Source organism: Natrix helvetica (assembly GCF_964273705.1).
Source record: "Natrix helvetica genome assembly, chromosome: 10".
NCBI classification, from domain to species: domain Eukaryota; kingdom Metazoa; phylum Chordata; class Lepidosauria; order Squamata; family Natricidae; genus Natrix; species Natrix helvetica.
In genome coordinates, this window is record NC_138561.1 from 13,709,256 (window position 1) to 13,735,858 (window position 26,603).

Consider the following 26,603-nt stretch of genomic DNA (forward strand, 5'->3'; position numbering starts at 1 on the left):
TTCATATGACTGTATATACAAAGCTACCTAAAGGCACAAGCAACTGCCAACAAATTGAAATGTGTAAAAAGCGAGTGTCTTTAATAGGAAAAACCTCCTCCTTCCTACCCCAAATAAAAGAAGATGTGTTCCATAGGTAAAGGTTTCCCTCGCACATATGTGCTAGTTGTTCCCAACTGTAGGGGGTGCTGCTCATCTCCGTTTCAAAGCCGAAGAGCCAGCGTTGTTCGAAGACGTCTCCGTGGTCATGTGGCCGGCATGACTAAACACCGAAGGCGCACAGAACGCCGTTACCTTCCCACCAAAGTTGGTTCCTATTTTTCTACTTGCATTCTTTAAGTGCTTTCGAACTGCTAGGCTGGCAGAAGCTGTTGTCCCACGGGAGCTCACTCCCTTCCATGGTGCTAGGGATTTGAACCGCCAACCTTTCTGATTGACAAGCTCAGCATCTTAGCCACCGGGCCACTATGTTTGCTAAAATGGAACCCTCCCGGGGGGGGTGCCCCCAAAACTAGAAAGCACACAAACTCATGAAGGCAGAGGATAATCATTATTATTTATTAGCTGTACAGCAGTATATTCTCCTTCCCATAGTCCAAACCCCATTATACGTTTTATGATGTTTTATTTCATGGTTTCCTAAAATAATGAAAAATATCACACAGTACAGCTAAGTACAAAAATGCATCAACCTAGAATTGGATAGCTAACCTGATAGCTCTCTTAAAAGCGATACATAGAACAAAAGTTCTTGGTTCTGAAATCAGCAAGACTGAGGCTCTATAAAAAGCTTACGCGTTTTTAACATGTGATGGTCTGATATACAGCCCCCTTTGTTTTTTTTTAAATTTCACATTATTCTTTATTTTATTTTATAAATTTTAATTAAACCCCAAATTTTATGATTACTGACCTAGTAAAATTTCCTGCCCTAAGTTTTGACGGGCTGGGAAGCCCTATTACAAATTAACACCTTGGCTTTTAAACACAGAATTCATAAACACACACACACCCGAAAGGGAAAAAAAAAAAAAAGAGAGAGAGAGCGAGAGAGAGAGAGCAAAGAAAAGAGTTATGACAACTTGAAACTCAAAAGGGCGCTTTTTAAGGGACACAAACTTTCATGTACTTAGTTTAAGCACATGAACTAAGAAACTGAGCTCGGGTGTGGATGTTTACCACTTTTAACCCACTCTCCCACTGACTTGATAGGTTCCAGTATTTCATTCGGTACCAATTCCTGCATAATTAATTCCTAGTTGCAATAGTTAAAAATGACAAGGTTTTTTTTTTCCTTTTAAACTATAATCCCCATCCCACCCCAAAAAAACCTCTTAAATGGAAAAAAAAAGAGAGATTAAAATGTAAAAAAAAAAAAGTTATTTACAAGCTCGATCATTACAAAGATGCCCTGCAGACAGCAAAGCATCTGGGAGAGATGGGGTGGTCGTGAAGCATGCTGTACCCTACAGGGCTGATGTGGAGCCGGGGAGGAGCGGGTTTGGGTAAGAAAGAAAAAAAGCAAAACTAAAATGCAATATCAGTTTTACAACCCTCCTGAGTCTGAATGTACAATTAAAAAAATCTCTAGTCAGAGGAAAGAAAAAAGAAACCCGAAGCCGAGGGCTTCTAGAAATGCATAAACAGCTCCAGAACAGTCTGGCCAAGGTCCAGACGGAGAAGGCCAACCACGGCCTGGCACTAACAGTTAACTGGATCGAGTGATTTGCAAAAAAAAAACGCCTTTAGGGAAACTGAGAAAATCAACCAGCAAATTAAAAATAAAAATCACCCCATGTTCCATGATCCGGTTAACATTAAAAATAGAGAGAGAGAAAGAGAGAGAGAGAGAGAGAGAGAGGAGGGGGAGGAAGGGGAGCGAATGTTCTAGGCAAATCACATCCTATCATCATTTGAAGTTTTGCTGCCCAGGTTGTTTGGTAAAACGGTCTTTAAAAAAAAAACGGTGCATTTCCCAAAGCTGAAAATAAGGTAAGAAGGAAAAAATAAAATAATAAAATAAAACGGATTGAGCCAGTTCCAAAGAGCCCAGGCCAGTTCAGTGAAGAGCGTTAATCCTTCCTCCATCACCGGTCCATCATGCTAAGGATCATCTCTGGGGTGAGGTCTCCGTTGGGCGCTTCCACCGCCGCTGGCTGAGTTCCTGGAGTAGTCCCGACAGTCTCTACTTCGGGCTTCTTCTTCACTTCCACAATAATGTTTTCAATTGCACCAGTGCTCTGGTCTTTCACCTGAATGATTGCTGTAGCTAATGGGGGGGGGGGGGGGGGGACAACCCAAAAAGGAGGGGGGGGGGAAAAAAGAAGAGAAATCAGGTTCTGCCTGGAAATCATGTAAGTCACTGACTTGGTTTGCCCCTTGCTGGGCAATTTCACAGCATCTAAAGCAAGGGTGGCTGGGGAATTCTGGGAGTTGAAGTCAAGTTAAATTGTCAAGGTTGGATACCCCTGAACTAGATCAACCGAGAAGAGTCCTTCCAACTCACACATTCTATGGAATCTCATTAATCTTATTCTGCCTTAATTAGATAAGACTCACACAATACGATATGATGTAGAAAAATAGGGCTGAGGAAATCTGGGAGGTGGAAGTCCACAGGTCTGAAAAGTTGCCAAGGTTGGATCTAAAGGATGGGGCTTTCTTTTCAACAAACCCACAAACGACACTGCAGATGGGTGCTACTATAATGGCCAGACAGGAGGGACCTTCTGTCCTATTGCATTGATCTGGAGATTAAATGCTTCTGCTCCTGGTTTTAGATTAATCACAGTCTGTGATGGTGCTTTACCTGAAGCCCAAACCATAGTTAATGTTAAGTACAATAAGTAAAAGTAAGTAAAAATTTACATCCACAAGCCAGTGTAAATTATGATCTGCAGTTGCCTTGCTTTTTACTCATGGTATCTTGAAATCTGTCTACAGCAAAATCTTCTTGGCACTTCTTGTGCCAAGTAGGGATTACACAGGCCCCAAGCTCAGCCGGAACTGGCTTCACGCAGATGTAGCTTGTGTTATCAGGTCCAAAAACAGCACCAAAGATCTCCAGTTTTCCTGAAGATACTCCAGTATCCTCAAGCTCTTTATCTCACCTGACTCAACTTTCCTCTTTATTTATTTATAAGACTGGGGTCCTGCACTCATTTGTGGAAAAATGGTAACTTACGCTGGGGCTGTTTGGGTTGATTGGCTTTGCCTGGTGGACGTCCTCTCCGCTTCTTGGCTGGTGGAGGAGTTGGGGCCACAGGTTCCACTTCTACTTCTGGTTCAGCCTCAACTTCAACCGCTGTTTCTTCTTCCTCCTCATTCTCATCCAATTCTGGTTCAGCATTTTCCTCTTTAATATGAGCAAGGATTTTTTTTTTTAAATCAAGGCAACGGACAATGAAGAAAATAAAATGAAAACTGCCTAAGTATGTTCCCCCTAGGCAAAGTTGTCGGGTTAATGTTTCTACCAGAAAGAAGCCTTCCATTTGAAAGGTGGCTGGGTAACAGAAGGAAGCCAAAATGCAACTGCCAGAAATTTCAGTTGGGTGAAAATTACTTTACTTGCAAAGCTTGGATGGAAAAGTGATGACCCTCTCTCTCTCTCTCTGTATGTGTGTGTGTAAATACAAGTATGCACACAGCATGATTACGTTTAGTTTCACTCTGTGAATGTTTTACACTGAAATACGTCAATTATTATGAGACATATTATTAATGGAAGGGAATGGAAGAAAGCAATACTGAAAATGAATATTTTCCCTGAACATGTTCAAATACATCAACAGCTTTTTTCAAAGAAGGAATGTCTCCCACCCTCAAACTTTTGCCCAAAGATCCTTGCTATACTCTCATCAACGTTGTTCTGCCACTGCTCAGAAACTGAAGTGGCTGAGGTGGCTACTGGCAAGTTACTATTTTGTGCTCTATGTAACAGCTGACAACACCTGCCGTGACTTATAGAATCCAACAGCAAGTTCAGGAGATCTCAAATGTTTCTGGAGTGCTTCTCTCTTACCGCTGTCAGAAGAATCCTCTTTCTTGGAGCGCATCTTTCTCTTCCGCCCACGTTTTCCCTTCTTGGGCTCCCCTCCGTTCTCTCCTTCAACCCCATCGGGGCCTAAACAATTATCTGCATGCCTGGCCATTGTGTTCTGGTTAAAGAAAGGCAGGCAAATGTTAGATGTTGGCTGCATGCAATGAGAGGTTCTCCCCCAGGGAATCAGGAAATTCATTTAAAAAAAAAACTGCCTTCAGGCCTTTCTTGACTCCTGGCAACTATGTGGACAAGTCCCTGAAGTTTTCTTGGAAGTGGGTTCCTCACCACTTTCCTCCTTGGGCTGGGAGTGTGTGTGACTGGTCCATGGTTACTCATTTCTAAAGGCAGAACTAGAACTCACAATCTCCCATTTTTTTAAAAGAAGCTGCATTAATTGCCAGCTCTTGGGAGGAGCCACCAACAAAGAATTAAGCTTGACGCAACCTGACCTTTGATCAAACTGCTTCAATTTGCAAGAACATATAACACGTTATGCGTCAAAGGCAACATGGTTCACGCAGCTTCCGAGACAAGAGCTAGAAAAGGCACCAAGAACCACCATCACCCCGCAAAAAAATATATTAGACAGCAGTGTGTAATAAAACAAGACCGTGCAACATCTCTTGGCTCTTTTCTGCCACGCTGAGTGGCGTCCTGAGCTCACACTGTAAAAAATGGGTGAGGTCTGGGCCTATTTGTGAGAGGATTTCAAAAGCTTTAAGAGGGAAAGGAAGAGTGTCTCAAACTTGGGTAAGGCTTAATTGCACCCATTTAACCTTAATTTTCAAAAGTGGGAGGGAAAAAAAAAACACCCTTTCCAATTCTGGATTTCAAGGCCATTAGAAGCTGGCAGCTGTGACAGTCCAGGCCACATGTTTCCCCTCCTTGCCTCGAAGTTTTGCGGCCTCCAAACAGTCCCCGTTTTTAAAAGCGGCAAATGCCGTCCAGATGCTTCCCACAGCAGGGTTCGCGGAAGACGAGCTCTGGCTGAGTTTGCCAGAAACATAACACAGGGGGGGAGGGAGTCTCGGTAGCCCACCGGTGTTAACACACCACCCATCTCCTTCTCTTATTTACTGGTACTTCACTCGGAGCACCCTGCAATGCTTGTCTGCCCCCCCACCCACCCCCCAAATATCTTTCCGTGTGTTCCGAGCACTTACACGGCGTGTGAATGTTTTGCCACATTTAGAGCAGACGAAGGCAGCGGGGACAAAGTTGGGGTCGTGGTAGCGCTTGAAGTGCATGTCAAGCAGCTGCTTCTGGCGGAAGGTCTTGTCGCAATGGCTGCAGGCGTAAGGCTTTTCTCCAGTGTGGGTTCGCTTGTGCATGATCATGTGCCGTTCCTGCATGGAATCAGAGGGCAGGCGATCAAAGGGGCACAATGACCCACGGATAGCCTGAAGGTGGTAAATGAAACGATCTAGAAGATGAGGGTCCATCCTTACCAGTGGTGGGATTCAAAATTTTTTAAATACCGGTTCTGTGGGCGCGGCAGGGAAAGGATACTGCAAAATCCCCATTCCCTCCCCACCCCACTAACCTGCTTTCCAGCTCCGTTCTCTTGTTCAGGGCAACAAAAGATGATCAGCTGGGGGCGGGCAGCCTATTTGCTGGTTCCCAGAACTACCTTATTTTTTGGAGTATAAGACGCACCAAGATTTTGAAGAGGCAAATTAAAAAAAAAGTTTTTGCACTCTGTAGACATAACGGCCTGTTTTTCATGAAAACGGGCCCGTTTTTTGTCAAAATAAGGACATGCATATCTTATAGGAGGCTTATAGAGCGCTCCTGGGGACTGCGGGGGTCAACAATGAGCAACAAATGGCCAGTTTTGCGAAAATGGGCATGTTTTTGTCAAAAAAAGGACACGCATAGTCTTTAGGAGGCTTATAGAGCGCTCTTGGAGACTGTGGGGGTTGAAAATGAGCAAAAAATGGCCCGTGTTTGCTCATTTCTGCCCTTCCCAGCCCCCAGAAGCACTCTGGAAGCCTCCTAAAGGCTATGCATGGCCATTTTGGTGAAGGGTTTTGGGAGGCCAAAAATGCTGCATTCACTGTATAAGACACACCCAGATTTTCAACCTCTTTTTTGAGGGGAGAAAGGTATGTCCTACACGCCAAAAAATACGGTACTCAAAATTTACGCTACATGTTCTCCAGAACCTGTCAATACTGGCTGAAGACCACCTCTGATTCTTACCTGTCGGCATGCATAGTCGCACTGATCACATTTGAAGCGCTTCTCATTCTTGTGAGACTTCTGATGCTGGATGAGTGCGTATCGCTCGTGGAACACGGCGTCACAGTAACGACACTTCTTGCCCTGCTCGATGTAGGAATGCTGCTTCCTCAAATGGACACCTGGAAAAGAGACATTCATACGGAACCCTTTAAATCATCATCACGCGGGGAGCAGCCTGAGGGATGCAAGCGTCTTCCCTGTAACTGATTTTTTATATTTAATTGAGCCACCAGATTCCTGCCTGATGATGCTAAGACAAAGCATTTAAAAATGCCAGGATCTAGGCCAGTTGGGTCTAGTGGTCAAAGCACCAGGTTTGAAACTGAGCTCCGGTCCCACCTTAGGCACGAAAAGCTGAATTTGGGACAGTCCGCCTCTCCTTTTTCGCAGAAGCCTCAACTCCCGCCAACGCTCACCTAAGTCGCTCTTTCGTGCAATCACTGTGTCACAGTGGGGGCAGTGGAACTTGGCCACGTTTTCCGTGTGCTTCTGCAGGATGTGCATCTTCATGGTCCCACTCTGGGTGAAGCGAGCGTGGCAAATGTAACACTCGTAAGGCTTCTCACCTTTGGGAACCGGGGAGAAGAAACGGTTAGCTCAAAAGGCCTAGATGTGGGAAAAGGCATTGTGGATTAGGGGATAGAGAATATGAGCTTGGATAGGTGGTTTAATCCCAGTTTGTTATAGAAGACAAAATCAAAACTAGGTTTGGCTGACAAACAACATGTGCATTGTTTGTTTGTAGTTTCCTGATCAACTCTCCTTTTTAGACATTCTTGAATTTATTTCAGTACTTATAGCTTTTCTCAATGTTTTCACCCCGGAGGAATCCTTGGAATTATTTTCAGTTCTCAGGGAGCCCCTGAGTAAAAATTATGAGATCTACATTCCATAGTATGCTATCATAATCAGTAAGTCGAGTTACGATGTGTAAAAATTCCCATCACTCTGTGTGCTAATATTGCACAGCATGCAAAGTAAAAAAACAACAACACAATTATTTTCTTTTCCAATCGAGAAACGTTGGGTTAGAGACTTGGGCAGAGCACAAATTAAGAAAATAGAAATCCATTAAAAAACCCAAAACCTACATATCTTGTTTCACACATCATACTATATTGTAACTGCAATCAAGTCAAAAACATTATTTCAAACTCTGCTTAACTGACCAAAACAAACTGTGGGTATTGTAACAAATACGAGCTTACTAGATAAGCAAAAGAAGGAAAGAAAAACAATTCTGTTGTAATCTGTTGTGGAAAGTCTCAAAACCTAATTACATTGTAAACTTTTCCAGTTATAGAGAATAAATGTTGTATTAGCTACTATAAGAGAAGCTCTGTTTTCCGTGCTTACAGCATGCTTTATAAAGGTTTGAGATATCAGGAACAAGCATGAAAACAAGCTGGAGAGGCTTTCTCATTGCTTTTAGTGATTGGCAGCCTTATTTACCATAGCAGATTTTAGCTAAATTCCCTGAAATCTTAACATGAATGCCAACCCTTTTAAGACAATCACGAAATCGGACACAAGAGAGAGAGAGAGACAGACAGACACAGACAGAGAGATAGAGACAGAAAGAGACAGACAGAAAGAGAGAGAGAGAAAGAGCTTTCAGCACAAATGACTTGGGTGTCATTTTTAACAAAGTGTAATCCCTACCAGAATGGGTCCTCATGTGCCTCTTCAGCTTGTAAGTGTCTCTGCTGGCGTAGCTGCACAAGCTGCATTGGAATGGGCGTTCCCCGGTGTGAGAACGAATGTGGCGTTTCAACTTGCTAACCTGAAACCCAAGAATATCAAAGGGAGATTAAGCAATGCGCAGATCCCTTCAGCTAAAAAGAATAAAAAAAATAATGATCAATTCTATGGGCTTCTGGAACGATACAACGAAAAGGCCTTTCAATGGGAAAACAAATGCAGGCAGTCGTCAACTTAACGACGTTTGATTAGGGACCGTTCAAAGTCTCAACGGCACTGAAAAAAAGTGACATGTGACCGTTTTTCACACTTACGACCGTTGCAGCACCCTCCAGGGTCATGTGATCAAACTTGGGATGCTTGGCAACTGTCTCATATTGATGACATTTGATATTTGTCCTGAGGTCACGTGATCGGCTTTTGCAAACCTCTGACAAGCAAAGTCCAGGGGGAAGCCATATTCACTTAACAACCGGGTTGCTAACTTAACAAGTGCAGGGATTCATTTAACGAGTGTGGCAAGGTAAGTGGTAACATGGGGCAAAACTCACTTAACAAATGTCTCACTTAACAACATAAATGTTGGACTTAATTCTGGTCAATAAGTTGAGGACTACCTGCAGTAACTTGAGAACAGCTTGTGGACAAGTCCAAAGGGATTAAAAACAAGCCTTAACTTTCCCCCTTTGCCCAGCATGATGCAGTATTCATTTATTATTTGTGACACAAAAGGGTACTCTTGAAATATTAAAAATAGTTCCTAGCTATCAAAGAATGACTCATATTTAAAAGAGGATTCTTTTAGAATATGATGACCAGAACAAGGAGTAGCCCTTTATATAATGATAGAAACACACAAGAGATTAACGAAGATAATTCAAAAACTCAAATTAGTAATATTGTAAAAATGCACTCTAGAATTGAATTATGGAATATTAAAAAAATAGATGAAGCTGCTTCTTGAAAGGGGCAGAGATTGTGAGGGACCAAGGCTTTCCTCTTTGGAATATCTATCCCTTGAAACATTATCTGTCTCCCTCTGATCCACACATTCAGACGTTGGCAGCTCTCTTAACTTGGAGCTCTTTATCCGAAGTCTTCTGCTTGAATGTTTCTTGTAAACGTCCTCGTTTAAACCCTTTACCTTTAAAAATATTATTACTGTGAGTTTCAAATTTTACGAGTCATTTTAATCTGCTGCCGGTAGCTGACACGACACAACATTTTCAATATGGAGAAGCACTGGCATGAAAATAAATCTACGGGGGTCCAAAGACCCACCAGGGCATCCAGAATTATGAGCTTTTCTGTGGATCGCTGCGCTTGAGAAATATGTTTCATTTTCAGTAGTTGAAACACATTTTGAGAGCTGAGCAATTCTGCTCAGGAGGAGCCTCGGAAAGTCAACAGAAAATAATCAAGGGTTACAATTATAGGCTTGTAAAGAAGCGTTTCCTCTCCCCTCAAATTGCCTGTCACTCCAAATGGTTATAAAACCTTTCCATTTTGAAAGGTTCTCTGTAACCCCTTTTAGCAGAGCCCAAGAGATCATTTCTGAGGGGTGACATGTTCATTCCTTCTGGGGTGAAATTATGCAGGTATGTTTGATAACAGAGTTTATAAATTATGCAGGTATGTTTGATAACAGAGTTTAGATAATGAAGTAGATCTGCTGCATTTCTCCTGCTCAATACATTATCAGAAACTATAACGATGTAAAATACAGGTAGTCCTCAACGTACGAGCACCATTGAGTCCAAAGTTTCTGTTGCTATGTGAGACATCAGTTAAATGAGTTTTGCCCCATTTTACATTCTGAAACACTGCAGTTGTTACGTTAGTAACATGATTAGTAAGTGAATCTTGTGTACCCACTGACGTTTGTTTATCAAAAGGTTGCAAAAGGGGATTATGTCACCCCAGGACTCTAGAACTGTCATAAATGAGTCGGTTGCCAAAGGTCTCTATTTTGATCACATGAGCATGTGGGATGCTGCCTACATTGTAAATGTGAAAAATGGTGATAAGTCACTTTTTTGAATGGTTACTAAATGAACTGTTGCAAGTCAAGGACTGCCTGCAGTCGTCCAATAAGTTGCTTAGTAAAGATGACCTATCTTGAATGCAAGAATGAAAGGATTAAATCAAAATAATAAGCGCTAACAAGAATTTATAACTAATCTGAGACAGTTCAGCCTTGACTTAATAAATAATCGAACAAAATCTAGTGCTTTTAAGACCTCATGTTCCCAGGAACCAGTTTTCGATGTTGCAAAATTTTAATCCATAAAATGGTTTCCAAGTGATACTGAAATTAAACAAGGTAGATTTGCAACGAATTTCTACGCAGGAAGAGGCAGCGCTGAAGTTCCACTTTATGTCAGCCACAATGCACCTGAGCGATGGGCCCACCTGAACATTTTAAAGATCTGGAAACACTTTAAGATCCGGAAATGTTAACTATGAAGGCAACTCTTTCAAAGCTCCAAGCAAAAACTGAATGGGAAAATCGGGTGTAGCTATCGCACAACAGTGATAGAAAAGTAGACACGAAACGCACCTCCACACTGGCGTAGTCACACATGGAACACTTGAATGGCTTCTCATGGGTATGTTTATAGCGGCGATGTCGAACCAACTCTCCGCTTGTCACAAAGGCCATGTCGCAGTCGGGGCACTTGTGAGGACGCGTACCTGATGGATTACGGAGATGGAAGAAAATTCAATCAGGCAACGGCTTCATTTGACTGAGACCACAATAACATGCAACTCTCAGTTGCGCTGTTTCGTTTAAAAAAGGAGATCGCTTTATATGTAATGTTTGTGTTCTGATTACACCTAAAAGTATTTTTAAGACAGCGGGTCTTCAAATCTTTCCAGCTCCACAGCGGCAGGGGAGGGGATGGTTTCGCACAAGAGTGCCACTTTCACAAATTTAGCTTCGCATTTGTGTGTGCTCAGCCACATGGGCTACGGCCAGCACCGGGCCACGGACTAGGGTAGGGGTCAGCAACTTGCGGCTCTTTCTTCCCTGTGCTGTGGCTCCCTGTCTCCGGTCAGTTCTACAATTGATAGGGCTTTCTGTTAGGACAGGTAGAGGAAAAAGGACGCCACTCTACAAGAAGACTCTATGGTAGGGAAACCGGATTTCTGGTCAGCTTCATAATTGAAGATTTTTTTTGGGGTGGGGGTGGGGGGTTTCCTTCGGGTCAGGACCTTTGTGGCTTTGAGTGTTTAAAGTTGCCGACCCCTGGACTAGGAGTTGGGGACCCGTTTTAAGATAGGAACCAACAAGTTATTTCTATATAGCTCAATGTTCTTTTCCTAGCTATGCAACTGGTACTCAACACAATTTATGTGCTATATATTTCTGATACACCACAAACGCATGTACATCACAGCAGGGGCTCGATCAAACCTTCCATGTGCATCTCCCAAATCAGCCTATTAGAAAATGGCATGACATTGTCCCCGTCCCCCGCCCCTTTCACGGTACCTGTGTGAGTATTGAGGTGATTTCTCAGCAGTGTGACCGTCCGGAAGGCTCTGCCACAAAGGTGGCACTTGTGTGGCCTCTCGTCCGTGTGGCTTTTCATGTGACGGTCCAGGTTCGAACGCCGGGGGCAGGTGTAGCTGCAGAGTTCGCACTGGAATGTCTTCTTCACCCCTATTCAGAAAGGGACGTTCATTGCTCTGAGGAAGAAACCTGCTGTCCGTCATTCTCCCCCCCCGCCCCTCCCGATTTCCATTTCTAACAGACAATATGCCCAATTAAAGGGATAAATGTGCAGCGCATCTGAGGGAACCGAGAGAAAACGTCAGTCGTTATCAAGGACAACAACTTGATTTGTATCCCATCCTTCTGCCTAATGGGCAGAATGTGGAGGATCAGCTGCATTAACTAGGCCATAAAACAACAACAGAAATCACTTGGGGGAGCAATCCTCTTGGCTGAGGGGAAACGGCTTCTGGCTTCCACATCTGGCTCGTCGGTTAACGTGAAATCTACCCACCTGAACATGAAACTCGGTTATGTGAATCTCTGCGCAGAGAATCTTACCTTTCTAAGGAAGACCTAATTCACAATTAAGCCATCCTCAAGACTAGTCTTTTTGAACCCGGCTGGGTTTTGAAATCAATTCAACCTCTGCCCTGGATATATGCGAGAGCTGTGGGATAATTAATGTGCAGGACAAATCGGGAAGGTCTGTCCACCCAGCCTTCGGGCTGAACTGCCCAACGTACCTTTCTTTTTAATTTTTGTCGGTTTTGGGGGCTTCATGTTGCCCACCACTTTCTCGGCGTTGACGTCCGAAAGCAAGCCCTCCTGCTGCTCCTCTTCAAAATCATACACAGAGACGTCCACGTCTTTCCCCTCCTCAGTGTAACGGAGTTTGCTTTTTTTGGTTTTCTTTGTCTTTTTGGTGGGGGGCTGATAGTCTGGGTCTTTCTGCCAGTTGGGATCCTCCTGAGGCTGGAGTTCCCCCTGCTCCAGGGTCTCCACCTCGCCATTGGCCCCAACCTTTACTACCTGGAAGCCTTCGGGCAAAGGGAGCGTGTGGCAGATCATGGGCTCCCCCTCCTGGAGGCCGCCTTTGGCGACCTCGTTTTCATAGGCCCCCTGAAGTTCTTCTACGGACGTGGTGGCGACAGGGACAGACACTGGGACGGGCACTTGGACAAGCTGGAGTTCGCCCAGGTTGATGGGCTGTTCTTCCATGTTCACAACCTGCAGGGTGATTATTTGGGTGTCATCCACAGTGGCTTCTGCGTCTTGCGACACGGCGCCTTCTATGACTTCCGTCTTCATCTGAAGCAGCGTTGGATCCAGCTGTTCCATCATGACCATCTGAACACCGGCGTTAACCTCCTGCACTACCTCAGTCCCATCTGCTTGGTTGGGCAGCACGGGGCAAGCATCCTCTTCCTGCCCGCCTTCCCGGCGCCTCTGATAGGTCTTCCGTTCTTTGCCTTTAATGAACGTTTCAGATTCTTCCACAATCGTTTCCACTGCTTCGGCTTCCATGTCACCTTCCTGGGGAAGAAACAAAAGGAGAACACCTGGCTTAAGCATTCGCTTTGGCACCTTGCGGGAACTGATGGAGCAGATTCTCAGAACCCTTAAAGCAATCAGGTCAGATAAATGCGAGAGTTTGCAGCTGCTGAAAAAATGATCAGACTTCTTGTATTGCTCACCACTGCTAAAATCACACGGGCACCATTGAGCACGGTGACTTCACCTTTTGTGGCCCACCAGTGTCCAGTGAAGCTGGCAGCAGATTCGGACAGTGAGGAGGTTGGGGAGGAACATGGGCCAGTCCTGGAGACTGGGGAAGGCTCTGATGAGGGCTCTGTGTCAGAGGCAGAGAGGGGCCCAGGGTCGTCTGACAGTTATCAGCTGCCTTCAGAGTCAGACATCAGTGAGGCAGAAGAACAGCTGGAGCCTGTTCCCAGTGTGCGCATGAGCAGAGTTGCCAGACGAAGGGAACAGCTAAGGAACAAGGGTCAACTTGGGAATAAAGCCACAGGTGGATGGTGAATGGCCCCTCCCATAGGGAATAAAAGAGGAGCGAAAGGGAAGTGGAGTTTGCAGGAGACAATTAGTTCATTCCTGCATTCTTGTGGTGCCTGAAAGATATCGGCCTGGCCACACTCCAAGCCTGATAAAGGTTGGTAATTGTGAACTATCTTGAAAGACTGTGGGCTGGGACTTTCTGGAGAGGAATTTACTGTAAATTAAATAAAAGGGGTTTATCGGGATGAGGACTCGGCTTCGTACAGCTGAGGAAGCCAAGGTCAGGATATAACTGCCAACCCCATTGCTCTTGGGCAGGACTAGAAGAGAAATGGGTTCTGGTAGAACAGATTTACTTTATAACTCCCTCAATCAGAACGTGCCAAAAATGACGTTTCTTAAATGTCCTGTGCCTCTTGCAGTAAGAGGATCCAACCACTAGGGATCAGTAATGCGACAGTATCTGCTTCAGAGCAGCGCCTCCCTGCAGGATCCAGCTCTTTCTCCAATGAAAATTAGAAAAGCTACTAACTAGACAGTTTGTAGACAGGAACAGGGAAGTGATAAAAGGACAGAGGGAAGAAACAACACACGCTGCCCATATCCATGGTCACCGAAGCTATTCTTGGGTACAGGGAACAAGAATGGAGTTCAATGAAATGTGTTGAGCTGCAGAAGGACAGGCTGTGCTGGGGGTGGAGCCAAGGGAGGAATCAGCCTGGAGTCGTTACGTTCCCACAAGCGATCTAAACCCAACCTCCGTTGAATTCCATTATCTAGCATCAATTTAGAGCTGACCATTAGTTGACTAGATTCTTGGGTATAGGCATTGGCAATAAATCAGTTTAACTGGAATTTAACTTGTGGTCTTGATTCTTCGTGCTTGACAAGAGCTCCCAGAAATCAGAAATGTTAATATCCAGCTTCTGCACCAGAGACAACAGACTGTTTTCTTTGCAACCCAATATTACTCTTAAACACACACACACACACACACACAAAAGCAAACAACCTGCCCCTCCAATTCCTTACACATCTGGAGAGGGGGCGGGGTAAAGAAAAGGGGTGAATTAAGAGTAGGAGTGGGAGATGATGCCATTTTATTTTAATGTGCTGATCTTGGAATTGCTGAGGTGATGTCCCAAGGGAATGGGGGAGACATAAAATTGGTATTGCAACATAAGAATGTTCCTATGGTATTAACTAAATTCCTAGATATGTCTTTTAAAAATATATGGAAACAGAAGTATTCAGATCTGTGAAGAAGCCACTCTGACAAACAGCTTATTTGTTTTAGTAAATCCCTTTTACCAGATAATAGTTGCTCACCATTGTGGCACATCAGTCACATAAAACTATCTTCTTTGTTTTCTTTTTCTCCCAAGATAATTTCTTTTCTTATTCTGGTATGACTTGTTTGGCCACAGGCATTGTACCCTGGTCTGGTTATCTGCAAAGATGAAGCAAGGCTTAGAAAAGACTGAATAGCAATACACTTTTGGTTAAGAATAACTGACATAAAATGTAGCAATAACTATTTAGATATCTTTGAAAAGAGGATAAGATCACCAATGTAAACTATAATTAAGCATCTGCCATGGGAATACACTGAAAACTGTTTATTTCAAATAAACATAACTCTAAATACCACTAAACAGAGGGAGATAATTGTGTCCAGAAGCCCCAGGTTTTTGGGTCGCTGTTTGGAAATATCAGCCTTGTCAATGAAGAATCTTTTCCCTACTCACCCCATAAAATCAGCCTACGATTCCTGCAGATTTTGTTTTCAGCTGAAACCTGGAACAACAAAAACATTTCAGGATTTATTTCTGCCAAACCAATCCAATCCAAAGAAGGATACATTGCTTATTCCATCCCAAATAAAATGCATTTTCCAAATGAAACACAAGTTCTATTTCAGGGCTGTCGAACTCAAGACCCGTGGGCCGGATCTGGCCCCCAGGGTGCTTAGATCTGGCCCACAGGGCTGCCCTGGAAACAGCAAAGGACCAGCCGCGATGCCAGCAAAAACGGAGCTCGGGAGGACGCGGGTTGCAGGTGGCCACCGCAGCAATAATTGTCAGGAGGGCCATGGATGGGCCTACTGAGCTCCGTTTTCGCTGGCAGAGCGCTTGGGCCACCACAGGCACCCTCAACACGAGTGGCATTCAGCTGGCCACGCCCCCCCAGCCCCCTTGTGATGCAGCCCTCAATGAAATCGAGGGTTGGTATGCAAATTTATTTGAATAAAAACCAGAATACGCCTAGCACTTTGTAGAAGGATGAGTGTGCATATGTAAAGGCAGGAATACCACCCAGCCACTCATTCCCCCATTATTTTTCAGCAGCCACACATGCTGTTTTTAGAAGGAGAACGAGCTGAATTAAGGGATATGTTGTTAGAGCCGAAAGTCAAAGCTAACAGTGTTCCTTTCAGCTGGAGGTGCAACCAGAAGATACAGAGGGAGAACATGCACCTTGGTACTCCCCAGGCTCCCTGTCCAGAATTGGAAGGGAAGGGAAGAGGCTAAGCAGAGGCAGCCACTGAAGAAGTGCCGTGATATTAAGGGGTTCAATGGCCAAGGGCCAGAAAGAGGACAATGGCAGACCAATGGTTGGTATGGGTGACCTACCAAAGAGAACCTAGCGGTCAAGTGCGACTGAAGAGGCCACAGTGCCACCACCAAAGCGGGCCAAGAGGCTGGCAAATTCAAGATTTTGTCCATTATTGTAAACAAATCAAGAACTGGATCCAGTTGTACAGGTTGTCCTTGACTTACAACAGTTCACTTAGTGACCGCCTGAAGTTACAACAGCACTGAAAAAAGTGACTTATGACCGCTTTTGATGACAGAGGGTTGCAGGAGGCCGTCACAGCAGAAATTGGAGCACACGAGGACCGCGGGTGGCCCTACTGAGCGCCGTTTTTATTGGTAGAGGGTTGCAGGAAGCCTCTTGGGGACCCAATTTCACTGGCAGAGAGCCTAGGTGGCGCAGTGGTCGGGGTGCAGTATTGCAGGCTGCTTCAGCTGACTGCTAGCTGCAGTTCGGCAATTTGAATCCCACCAGGCTCAAGATTGACTCAGCCTTCCATCCTTCCGAGGTGGGTCAAATGAGGACCCAGATTGTTGGGGGCAAGAGGCTGACTCTGTAAACTGCTGAGAGAGGGCTGTAAAAGCACTGTGAAGCGGTATAAAAGTCTAAGTGCTATACCTGTTTTTCATACTTATAACAATTGCAGCATCCCTGTGGTCATGTGATCAAAATCTAGACATTTGGCAGCTGATTCAATACTTATGATGGTTGTAGTGTGCTGGAGTCATGATTTATCTTTTGTGAACTTCTGATGATGTCAGTGGGGAAGCCGGATTCACTTAACAATGGGGTTACTAACTTAACAACTGTGGGGAATCACTTAACTGTGGCAACAACTGTGGAAGTTGTAAAATGGGGCAAAACTCACTTAACAAATGTCTAACTTAGCAACAGAAATTTTGGGCTCAATTGTGATTGTAAGTCGAGGACTACCTGTAATTTGCTATGTGTCTTTGGGCTTGACACAGCCTGAATTTGGTTTTCCTACTCTAAGAATTTATTTATTGATCTGTTCTGACTGTACCATCCAAACAGTACAAGTTGCCTGTGACTTACATGCAGTAGTTCAATGCAGTTGTTTATATGTGTCAAAAGGCTCGTTTAATATTACAATGTAAAATAATATATTAGAATTTTTAAAATAAAATATTAAATGGGATTTTTAAACTATACATCTCATTTTCAGTCCAAATATTTATACAGTAAATTCCTAAAATATTATTTATGGCTTGAAAGTATTCTGAATATTTCAATTAAACAATACGTCAATTCCTGTCAGAAACAATCAGGGTACGTTCAGTCTTTTACAGAGCTGCCAACCGAAAAGCCAACACAATTATGTTAGAAGTACAGATTGATACTAGATAAATCCAGACATTGAATGGAAGACCAGATAAGTATCTGATTTCATGGCAATGTGAATGCAGCTAACCAACTGACAGGAGAGCTTGGGGATTTTAAAGGCCTACACAAAACCCAGGAGATTATTTTCAAAGAGAGGTAGAACATAACAGTTTGTAATTCTGAATCATATTTCACAATATGCTGCTACAATATTAGGTCACATGAAGAAAGTATCTCCAATACTGTGAACCATTCAGCAAAATGTAGTAAGGAATAAGCCCCCCCCCCCCTAAAATCAATGAAACTGCAATGCAGGTTAAAATTCTATTTGTTACGGTAATACAGAAGTCATGTAATACTTGCTAGATTGATTCAATCGGTTCCAAACTTCAACCAAGCCCTAACCTTTTGTTCTTGTGTGTTTTAAAAAATTCTTTATTGAAAGGATAGGATACAGAATATAAGCAAACTACCAAGATACATAACCATAACAAAATTAAAGCAAACATTAAATAAAAATGATAAAAAGACAAGGGAAAGGAAAGCAAACAAAACAAATCTACATTCTATATATTAAAACTAGCCACCGCTTTCCAAAAAAATATATATATTAGCATTGTCAAATACACCCAATACTTTATTAACAGTATACAAAAAGTATAAAATATCATAATATTTATGTGAAAGAACCTATTGATTTAGTCTCTGATTAGTAGAAAAATATTGCCCTTTCTAAGACAGAGAAATTATAGATTTCCAAAACCTAATCTTTAATATTTGGAATATAATCAGTTCTCAATTCACAATATTGTTCTTTCAGCCGCCCACCCCCCCATGCCCACTAAAACAATGAATTCTCAAAAACAGAGATTCTGTCTATGTAAATCAGGTTGTATTTATATAATATTACCTGGTATATAATTCAATATAACATATTTAACATTTAAAGATTTTCCCCATTAATCATATACATTATTGAACTTCTGATAAAGATATGTTGTGGATTTAACTTTTCAACGTTTAACTTTTTTGTACAATTCAGTATTAGGCTGAAGAGTACAGAATCGTAATTTCAGGATCATATGATGTTCATGGTAGCCAAAGGATTAAAATGAAAAAGAAGCCAAGTGTAACAATAAAAAGAACAATTAATTTAATTCACTGGCAATGAAGCACACTTTAGAATAGTTGAGGAAATAGACTGAAGAAATGGATAATACTTGAGAACTGTATTTTTTTTAATACAAAAAAATAAGCTATCTGATGAAAAGACCATAATGTAAAATTATCTAAAGGTAATTACCTAACATTATCTTTTGGAAACTTTAAATTGGTTTTTATATGTCAAAAGCAGAATTGTAAACCTCGGGGTAGAATAGCAATTGTTCCCACTGTCAAAAACTGTTGAAAGTGCTGCTTTCCACCATCAATCTATGGATCCCTACTTTCACATGTAACCTGGGCAACTCCAATAACTTGTCTCCGTCCTGAGACTTATTTTAGCCTTTTCATTCATTAACACACCAACCCTTCACTTCCCTGCATGTAATTGTATGTTTAATCCCCAGTGTATCCCATTTTCCCTTTGGTTTTAATACTATTTATGCTATTCAGCTCACATACAGACATCTTCATTAAGTGCACGTGTTTTGTGCTAATGGTAAAGACAGCAATGCTTGATTTTGGCACATGTTGGCTAGTATGCACAAAAGCAACTAAAGCCCAATTTTGCCCTAAACATATTAACAGAATTTTATGCAGGATGGGATTTCTACTTTCTAATCTAGAAATTATCTTGTAAAAACAATATCTTGTGGCTCAGATCCCCTCAATCAAGAATCGTTATTTCCTGTCATACTGAAAGATACTAGATTCACGCTACATCAACTTACAGCCTAAAACATTTAAGGTAGCGTTGTTTTTATACTTCTAAATCGGATGCCAGTTAAAACGGGAAAGAACTGCTTTTGAACACGGAGGAACCCCTTTGCTTCTCAGAGCAAAGCCAAAGGCAATTCCCCTCCATCCTTCTCATGAGTTTTTTCCCCAGAAGCAAGCGGTTGGGGTTTGAGAAAACAAGACTTGAAGAGGCCTTTGGTCTGATCCTGCCCAGCTTCTCCTGTTTATTACAAACACTGTGGGCTATTATCATCTCTGATCTTGCCTAATTTGAGGAAGGGAGTCAGCAGGCCTACCAACTTTCCACCACCACCAGCTGCTTGATGGAGCATCAGCTTCCTTCCTCCCCCAACTGTCAAACCTTCCAATCCAAAAAGCAAGGCAGCCCAAAATCGAGGCTAAAAAATAAAATAAAATACGTGCATTTCTACCGAATCACCCACCCAAAACCGGGCTCAAACCCTGCCCTAGAATCAAAGCAGCAAGGAGGAGGGGGCAGAGGGAAAAAGAGAGAGAGAGAGAGCGCGAGCACAGCAGATTTCAAGGCTGCCAGCATTAAATCCCGGGAACATATGGCACCAAGATGGGCAGAGAAAAAAACCCCGCAGCAGTCTGTGCCTTTGCCTGGCCTCCATTTCCCGGCTGCATGAAATGCAAATCCAATGGATCTGAATCGGGGAAAGGCAGATCCAATAGATCCGAATCGAGGACATCCAGATGCAACAGATCCGAATCAGGGAACTGCAGAACCAACAGGTCCGAATCGGGAAAATTCAGATCCAATAGGTTCGACTTGGGGAAATGCAGATCCAATAGGTCCGAATTGAGGAAATGCAGAACCAATGAATCCGAATCGAGGAAATTCAGATCCCATAGGTCCGAATTGAGGAAATGCAAAACCAATGAATCCGAATCGGGGAAAGGCAGATCCAATGGATCCAAATCGAACGGGGGGGGGAGGAGGAGGGGAGAGCCAATGGGCCCGAAAAGGAGACGATCCGGGGTTCATTTGGGTGGGAGGACGAGGGGGACACACGGAGGAAGGGGATCCCTTCCTCCCCCGTCCCTCCCGCTCCCCTTCTCCCCTCGTGGGTCTCTCGGGAGGCGAGAGAGAGAGAGGGGGAAAAGAAGGCGGCGGCGAGCGGGGCGAGCTCGGGCGTCCCCGCCTGGCGCTCCCCCGCGCTGCATGGCGCTGCAGCTCAGCCTGCCTTGCAAGAGGGAGCTCGAGTCCCGCTCTTGAGCTCGCAGCGCCTCTCACTCCGCAACGCGCACAGCGAGGAGGCGGCCGGCGGGAGCGGGCGGGCAGGGACGGACGGCCGGACGGCTGGCCGGCCGCGCCGATCGGGCGCCCCGGAGGACGGACACGGTCAGCCGGGACGGGAGGAGAAGGCGGCGGCGGCGGCGAAGGAAACCCCGGTTGGGGGGGGGGGAGAGAAAGGAGAAGGCGGGCGGAGGAAGCGGGAACCGGGGAGCCGCGGACGCCTCCGGGGAGCAGCCAAGAGGGCGGTGCTGCTGAGGCGCCGGGGGAACGGGGAAGGGCCGAAGCGGCGGCGGCGGCAGGAGAGCCGGGGAGGCCGCCGTGTCGTAATGGCGGCGAGGCAGCGCAGCCACCCCCGGGGCCTTCCCCTCAGGCGGCGGGGAGGGATTGCGGGTCGCGCCTTCCTCGGGGCGGCGGGGCTCGGGAAGCGCGGCCCCGGGGCTCGCCTGGCGTCGTGTGGGCGGCGGAGGCAGCCTCCGAGGCGGCCGGGGCGTCCTTGGCCAGGCGCGGCCTGGTTCCGTCAGAGGCGCTGCGCGGCGAGGCCGGTGGGCGGCAGTACCAGGCCGGCATCAGGGCGATGGGGACGGTAGAGGGAGACAAAGCCCCGCTCCCCATCTTCCTCGGCGGCGGCGGCGGCGGCGGCGCCGCGGCGGGTCCCAGCCCGAGCCCCATCGTGACACCTAGAGGCCGGAGAAAGCGACTGCAAACCCCCCGCGCCGCTTACCTGCCCCGGAGGCGCCTCCGGGCCGCCCCTGCTGCCCCGGGCCCCGCCCCGTTGGGCTCCGCCGAGCGCCCGCTGCCGCTGCCCCGACCGCTAGCGGCCACCGCCAGCGCCCAGCACCAGCTCGCGGTTTAATCGCTCCACAGTCGCCTCGGACACAAAATGGCGGACGGGGCGCCGGGTGCGCCTGCGCGAGCCCCGGCAGCCGCGGCCGCCGGACCCGATCGAAGGGAGGAGGGAGCGGGAGAGACGGCCGCGCGGGGCACCATGGGAGGAAAAGCTGGGCGCTAAACTTTAAATGCCGACGGGGCCGATCGGGCGGCCGCCTGCAGGGAGGCGCCGTGATGTCACGCACCCCTCCCCTCACCGCGGGCTCGAGGAGGGTGGCCGTGACACGGGAGGGCCGCGCTCCGGATCCCTCTCGGACGGTCGCCTGTCCACCCCTTCTTCCCTCGTGGGTCGGGGCTGCGGGGGCGAGAAGGGCGCCGCGCCCTCTCAAGACGGGTGTCGAGGCGGAGCGGTTTGGGCGGGAAGAGGGCGAGGCGAAACCAACGGCAGCTCAGAAGCCTGGAGGGTGGGGGGGGGAATCTTTCCCTCTTGGCCCTCTGGCGCCCCCTGTAGACGGTGCTGCCAAGCGGGCAGTTAACAGTAACAGAATTGGAAGGGATCTTGGAGGTCATCTAGACCAACCCCCTTGCTCACGCAGGAAGACCTATACTAGGGATTCGAACCGCCGACCTTTCTGATGGACAAGCTCAGCGTCTTAGCCACTGAGCCATGTAGTCAAGCTTGAGCCACCTCAAGATGCCTGCCCCATTCCTATTTATTTATATGTTTGTTTATGTGTAGCGCAGCTTTATTTTTTATAAGGCGGCGAACATACTTTATTTTCCCTACAACAACCCTGTGAGGTGGGTTGCGCAGAGAGAGAGAGAGAGAGGGATTGGGCGGGTCACACTCTGGGTTAGCATAAAGAAGCACCTATACATAACATACATGGCTCAAAATATGCATCACAACTACGCGATGTATTGATCTTTTCGACCCCCGGTAGGCCAACCATGGATAAATCCAAGAAAAATAAAGTTTCAGAAGGAAACAGAATGTTTAATTCAGCTACATATGCTAGTTCTGTGGGCGCTCAGGAAATAGGCATGGGAAGGTTTTTGTGGCTCCTGGTGTTTTTTCCCCTGTGGGAAACGGGTTCAAATGGCTCTTTGAGTGTTTAAGGTCACAGACCCCTGGGATAGGGTTTCTTTCCTGAGTAGGAAGGTTGGACTAGAAGATCTCCAAAGCCCCTTCCAACTGTTATTCTGTTATACCTCCACTTATCTTAAGCCACATGTAGTGCAGCTACAGACACATGGAATAAAACACACCCACAGACAATGCAGGAAGTCTTCGACTTATGACCACAATTGAAGCCCAACGTTTCTGTTGAGAATTTGTCAATAGAGTTTTGTCCCATTGTACCTCCTTTCTTGCCACAGTTGTTAAGGGAAGCACTGCAGAGGATAAGTTAGTTACCTGGTTATTAAGTGAATCTGGCTTCCCCATTGACTTGGGTGGTCAGAACGTTGCAAAAAGGGGGAAATCACATGACCCTGGGAGGCTGCAACGGTCATAAGTATGAGTCGGTTGCCAAGCATCTGAATTTTGATCACGTGATCATCCGGAAGCTGCCACGGTCACAAGCGTGAAAAATGGCCGCAAGTCACTTTTTTCAGTGCTGTGGTAACTTTTGAACGGTCACTAAATGGACTGTTGTTAAGTCGAGGACAGCCTGTATGTGCACCATTGCAAACTTTGGCCCCACAGTGGGGCCAATGGAAATTTTGACCTTTCTTCATTTTGCAAGGAGATATTCAAATGCACAAATCTGAGAGCAGCTTTGGTGGTTCAGCGATGCCAGAATGGGTCTTAATTGCGGGCTACCATGACATGATGCAAATGGGCATTGTGGGTAAAAGTTGCAAGGCTATCCAGAGTCATGCATACTTTGCCAGAGGCATCATACAGAAACAAAAAAAAAAAAAAAACACGACGAACTGGTTGAGGAGGCCTTCATAGAGCGATTACTTTCCTTGAAATTTCCAAGGACAGTACAGTATGTCCTTAATGGGCAGATTTCACACATCCCATTAATCCATTGATAATGTACTGCTTTCAGAACAGGGAGTGATGGAGATTGGAAGAGGTTAAGATCCCTACCTTCATCTGCCGCATTTCATTTGAAAGAGACCCGTCCTCCAATCATGTAGGAAGTATACATCAACTGCATGCGCCCGATATTAGCATTTCTTAACCACTGAAAAGGTAAAAATGCCCTAGCTCCAGGATGGCGAACCTGTGGCACGCGGAGCCATTTGTCAGGGCACGCGAGGCGTTGCCCTGTCAGCTGGCCAGCTGAATTCAGCCTTTTTTAAAGCCATTTTTCGCCCTCCCCAGGCTCCAGAGGCTTCATAGTAGCCTGGGGAGGGCAAAAACAGCCCCCCTTGCCCTCTGGAGGCTCCTGAAGGCTCCGGATTACCAAAAAAACGGCCCTATGGGCAAACCGGTAGTTTGAGAACGGACTTCCGGTTTGCTCGTAGGGGTGGTTTAAGCCCTCCAGAGCCTTCAGGGAAGCCGCCTGAAGGTCCGTGAAGGCTCCGGAGGACTAAAAACGGCCCTACAAGCAAACCAGAAGTCTGTTCTCGAACTTCCGGTTTGCCCATAGGGCCGGCTTTTTGCGCTCCTGAGGCTTTGGGGAAGTTCCTGAAGCCTCTGGAGACTGGGGAGGGTGAAAAAAGCATGCAAAAAATGGGGGGGGGGGGAAGCACCTGTCATGCGCGCATCAGGTTCGCCATCACGGTCATAGACAAATCCATGTGGATTTCTTGTGGCAACATTAGAGAAGCGGTTGCTGTTACCTTTTTCTGTTTTTCATTTTGTCAGTTTAGTGTAAACATCTGGAATCTGGTAGCACCCTTTCTAAAAATTTAATTATTTATACATTTTTTCTTCTTTAAAATACTTAAGTGCTTAATGAAGTGTATTGTCTGGATCTGTTTGTTCATACTAAGTATTGATAAACTGGTAATGAGAGTAATATTAATAACAGCCATAATTAAAACACTAATGCTTATAATAAAATTCTGACATCGTTTACTTATAATATGCAATAATAAATATTTGTAATAATAACTAATATTAATACTAATGTTTGTTTTTATATAATACAATTTCTTGCATTATTTTCTTATATATATATTATTAATCTTTCATCTTCTAGTTTCCACCTCTTTTACCCAACCATTGATAGAACATGTTAAAAAATATTCTGTTTCTTCCGTATCCTTTATAATTAATGTTAATCTATCTATCTCTGCACAGTCTAATATTTTTCTAATTATACTTTTATCTGTAGGCGTGTCTTCATTTTTCCAATGTTGTGCAAATACAATTCTCACAATTTATTAAAGGGCATAAACTTTCCAAAGCGTAGGTATTTTTTTAAAAAAAAACAATGTATTTGTAAAAGGCGCTACTAGGCATGACGGTATGGGGTTTGTTTGTTTTTTTGCCACCATGTAGTGGACTAACTTGGATCTCCTCAGTTCCTTCCACAGGCTGGGTCTTACAATTCCTCAGGTTTTCTTTAATTAGAAACGAATTTCGGGGTTTCACATCTGTCAGCAGAATGCACCTCAAAAAGGTCCTAAGCCAGGTTGGAAAAGGAAATCCATTTTACACGGTTAAAAATCACGATCTGCTTCTTTATTGCAACCAAGGGGTGATCAGGTCCATCAATTTGTGTAATTTGTTATCGCAAATGGCCGCGGCCAGTTATTTTAGGTGAAATTGTCCTCGGCGCTCACTAATTGGGATGGTTGGATGGAAACCCCCGCTAACAGAATATCGATCACTGAACTCAAAGCAAGGGGTGAGCAGCTTTCAGTATGTGATCCCCCCCCCCAATGGGCTCCTGGGGGGGTGCACGTATTCCCACAGGCCCCGTTTTTAGCTGCACTGGCCTCCTACAGTCCTCTGCCAGCAAAAATGGGGCATGGGGAGCCAAGTGTGCCCCCGGGCTCCATTCTCACTGGCAGAGGGCTGCAGGAGGCTGTCTCGGCTGAAAACGGCACACATGATCGGATCCTTCACTGTTTTCAGGGCAGCCCCGCAGGCTAGAGCTACGCACCGCGTGGGCTGGATTTGGCCCGCGGGCCTTGAGTTTGACACCCCCTGTTTTATAGCCTTTTGAAACACACAGTTTAGTTCCTTCTTAACATTCTGTTCCCAACGTTTTCCGTTCAGGCGTTGTTATTTATATATTTAATTGAATGTATTAGCTGTCTAAATCCAATAGGCTTCTAAGGCCGGAAGAGGAGCAAATGTTCTTGGACAATCTGAGGTGATCTTAATTTTTCTAAGTGACGGCGGCAAAGAACGGAGACGATGCTCAAGAATTCTCAGCTGGAGGAACCATTTCCCTTGGTTGTTTTCCTTAGGATTTCTTCTTTCAGATCTAGCATGCAGCTAGTCCTCAAGTTACAACTCTTTGTTTAGCGACTGTTTGAAGTTACAACGGCACTGAAAAAAAGCCACTCATGACCATATTTCACACTTACGACCGTTGCAACATCCCCATGGTGATGTGATCCAAATCCAGCGGCACTTGGCAACTGACTCTATTTACAACGGTTGCAATGTCCCCGGGTCATTGTGACCTCCTGACAAAGTCCATGGAGAAGCCAGATTCTCTTAACAACCATGTTACTACCTTAACCACTGCGGGGATTCGCTTAACAACTGTGCCAAGAAAATTCGCAAAACCCACTTAACGAATGTCTCACTTAGCAACAGAAATGGGCTTAATTGGGGTTGTAAGTCGAGGACTGCCTGTAGCAGCTCCTGAGTAGTTGTCTTAGGTAATCTGTGAAATATTTTTGTAAGCGTGAGTTGTGGTTCCCCCCCCCCCAATGTTTTAATCTCTTTTTAAAAAACTATTTTGAATATTTTAAAGGACAACTAGAAATGAATATTGTAGTTTTTCAGTCCTGAAAAATAGATATGCTGATCTGCGATGTGTGTTCGATCCTCAGATTTGCCCACTTGCCTTCTGAGGGCAAAAGAAAAAAAATATTTTTTAAAAAAATTTGTTTAAATTTTGTTTAATAAATGATAAAATAAAGTGGTTATATTTTGCCGACCAAATTCATTTGCAGTACTCACTTCCTACAGCTTCTGAGGAAAGCTGCCCTCCCCCCCAAAAACAAACAAACAAAAAGTCCACAAAATTACA

General features: G+C 45.1%; 1 protein-coding gene and 1 long non-coding RNA gene across 3 annotated transcripts; one reads left to right on the plus strand and one right to left on the minus strand.

The window, feature by feature from the left end:
* Nucleotides 1-536: 536 nt before the first annotated feature.
* CTCF (CCCTC-binding factor) lies at nucleotides 537-21,778 on the minus strand. Of its 2 annotated transcripts, none has more exons than XM_081962942.1 (13): nucleotides 21,687-21,778; nucleotides 15,251-15,299; nucleotides 14,832-14,952; nucleotides 12,233-13,022; nucleotides 11,484-11,654; nucleotides 10,548-10,681; nucleotides 7,949-8,069; nucleotides 6,703-6,852; nucleotides 6,245-6,405; nucleotides 5,206-5,388; nucleotides 4,022-4,157; nucleotides 3,185-3,355; nucleotides 537-2,269 (listed from the first exon to the last, which is right to left on the minus strand). In XM_081962942.1, exons 3-13 carry the CDS (start codon nucleotides 14,832-14,834, stop codon nucleotides 2,088-2,090), a joined length of 2,202 nt encoding a protein of 733 aa, XP_081819068.1. In that variant the 5' UTR covers nucleotides 14,835-14,952; nucleotides 15,251-15,299; nucleotides 21,687-21,778; the 3' UTR covers nucleotides 537-2,087. The 2 variants fall into 2 exon arrangements, with proteins under 2 accessions (XP_081819068.1, XP_081819067.1); XM_081962941.1 differs by lacking the exon at nucleotides 21,687-21,778 and adding an exon at nucleotides 21,323-21,506.
* LOC309397174 lies at nucleotides 18,059-26,488 on the plus strand. Its single transcript, XR_014176218.1, has 3 exons — nucleotides 18,059-20,706; nucleotides 24,591-24,649; nucleotides 25,825-26,488. It is a non-coding gene; the product is annotated as an uncharacterized lncRNA (long non-coding RNA).
* Nucleotides 26,489-26,603: the final 115 nt, after the last annotated feature.

What these genes read in the sequence shown, in the direction of transcription:
- CTCF (XM_081962942.1), bottom strand. An exon ending in GCACATGAGGACCCATTCTG is followed by an intron (nt 6,853 to 7,948) that starts GTAGGGATTACA and finishes CGGTTCCCAAAG; the next exon opens with GTGAGAAGCCTTACGAGTGT. An exon ending in TGCACGAAAGAGCGACTTAG is followed by an intron (nt 6,406 to 6,702) that starts GTGAGCGTTGGC and finishes TCTCTTTTCCAG; the next exon opens with GTGTCCATTTGAGGAAGCAG.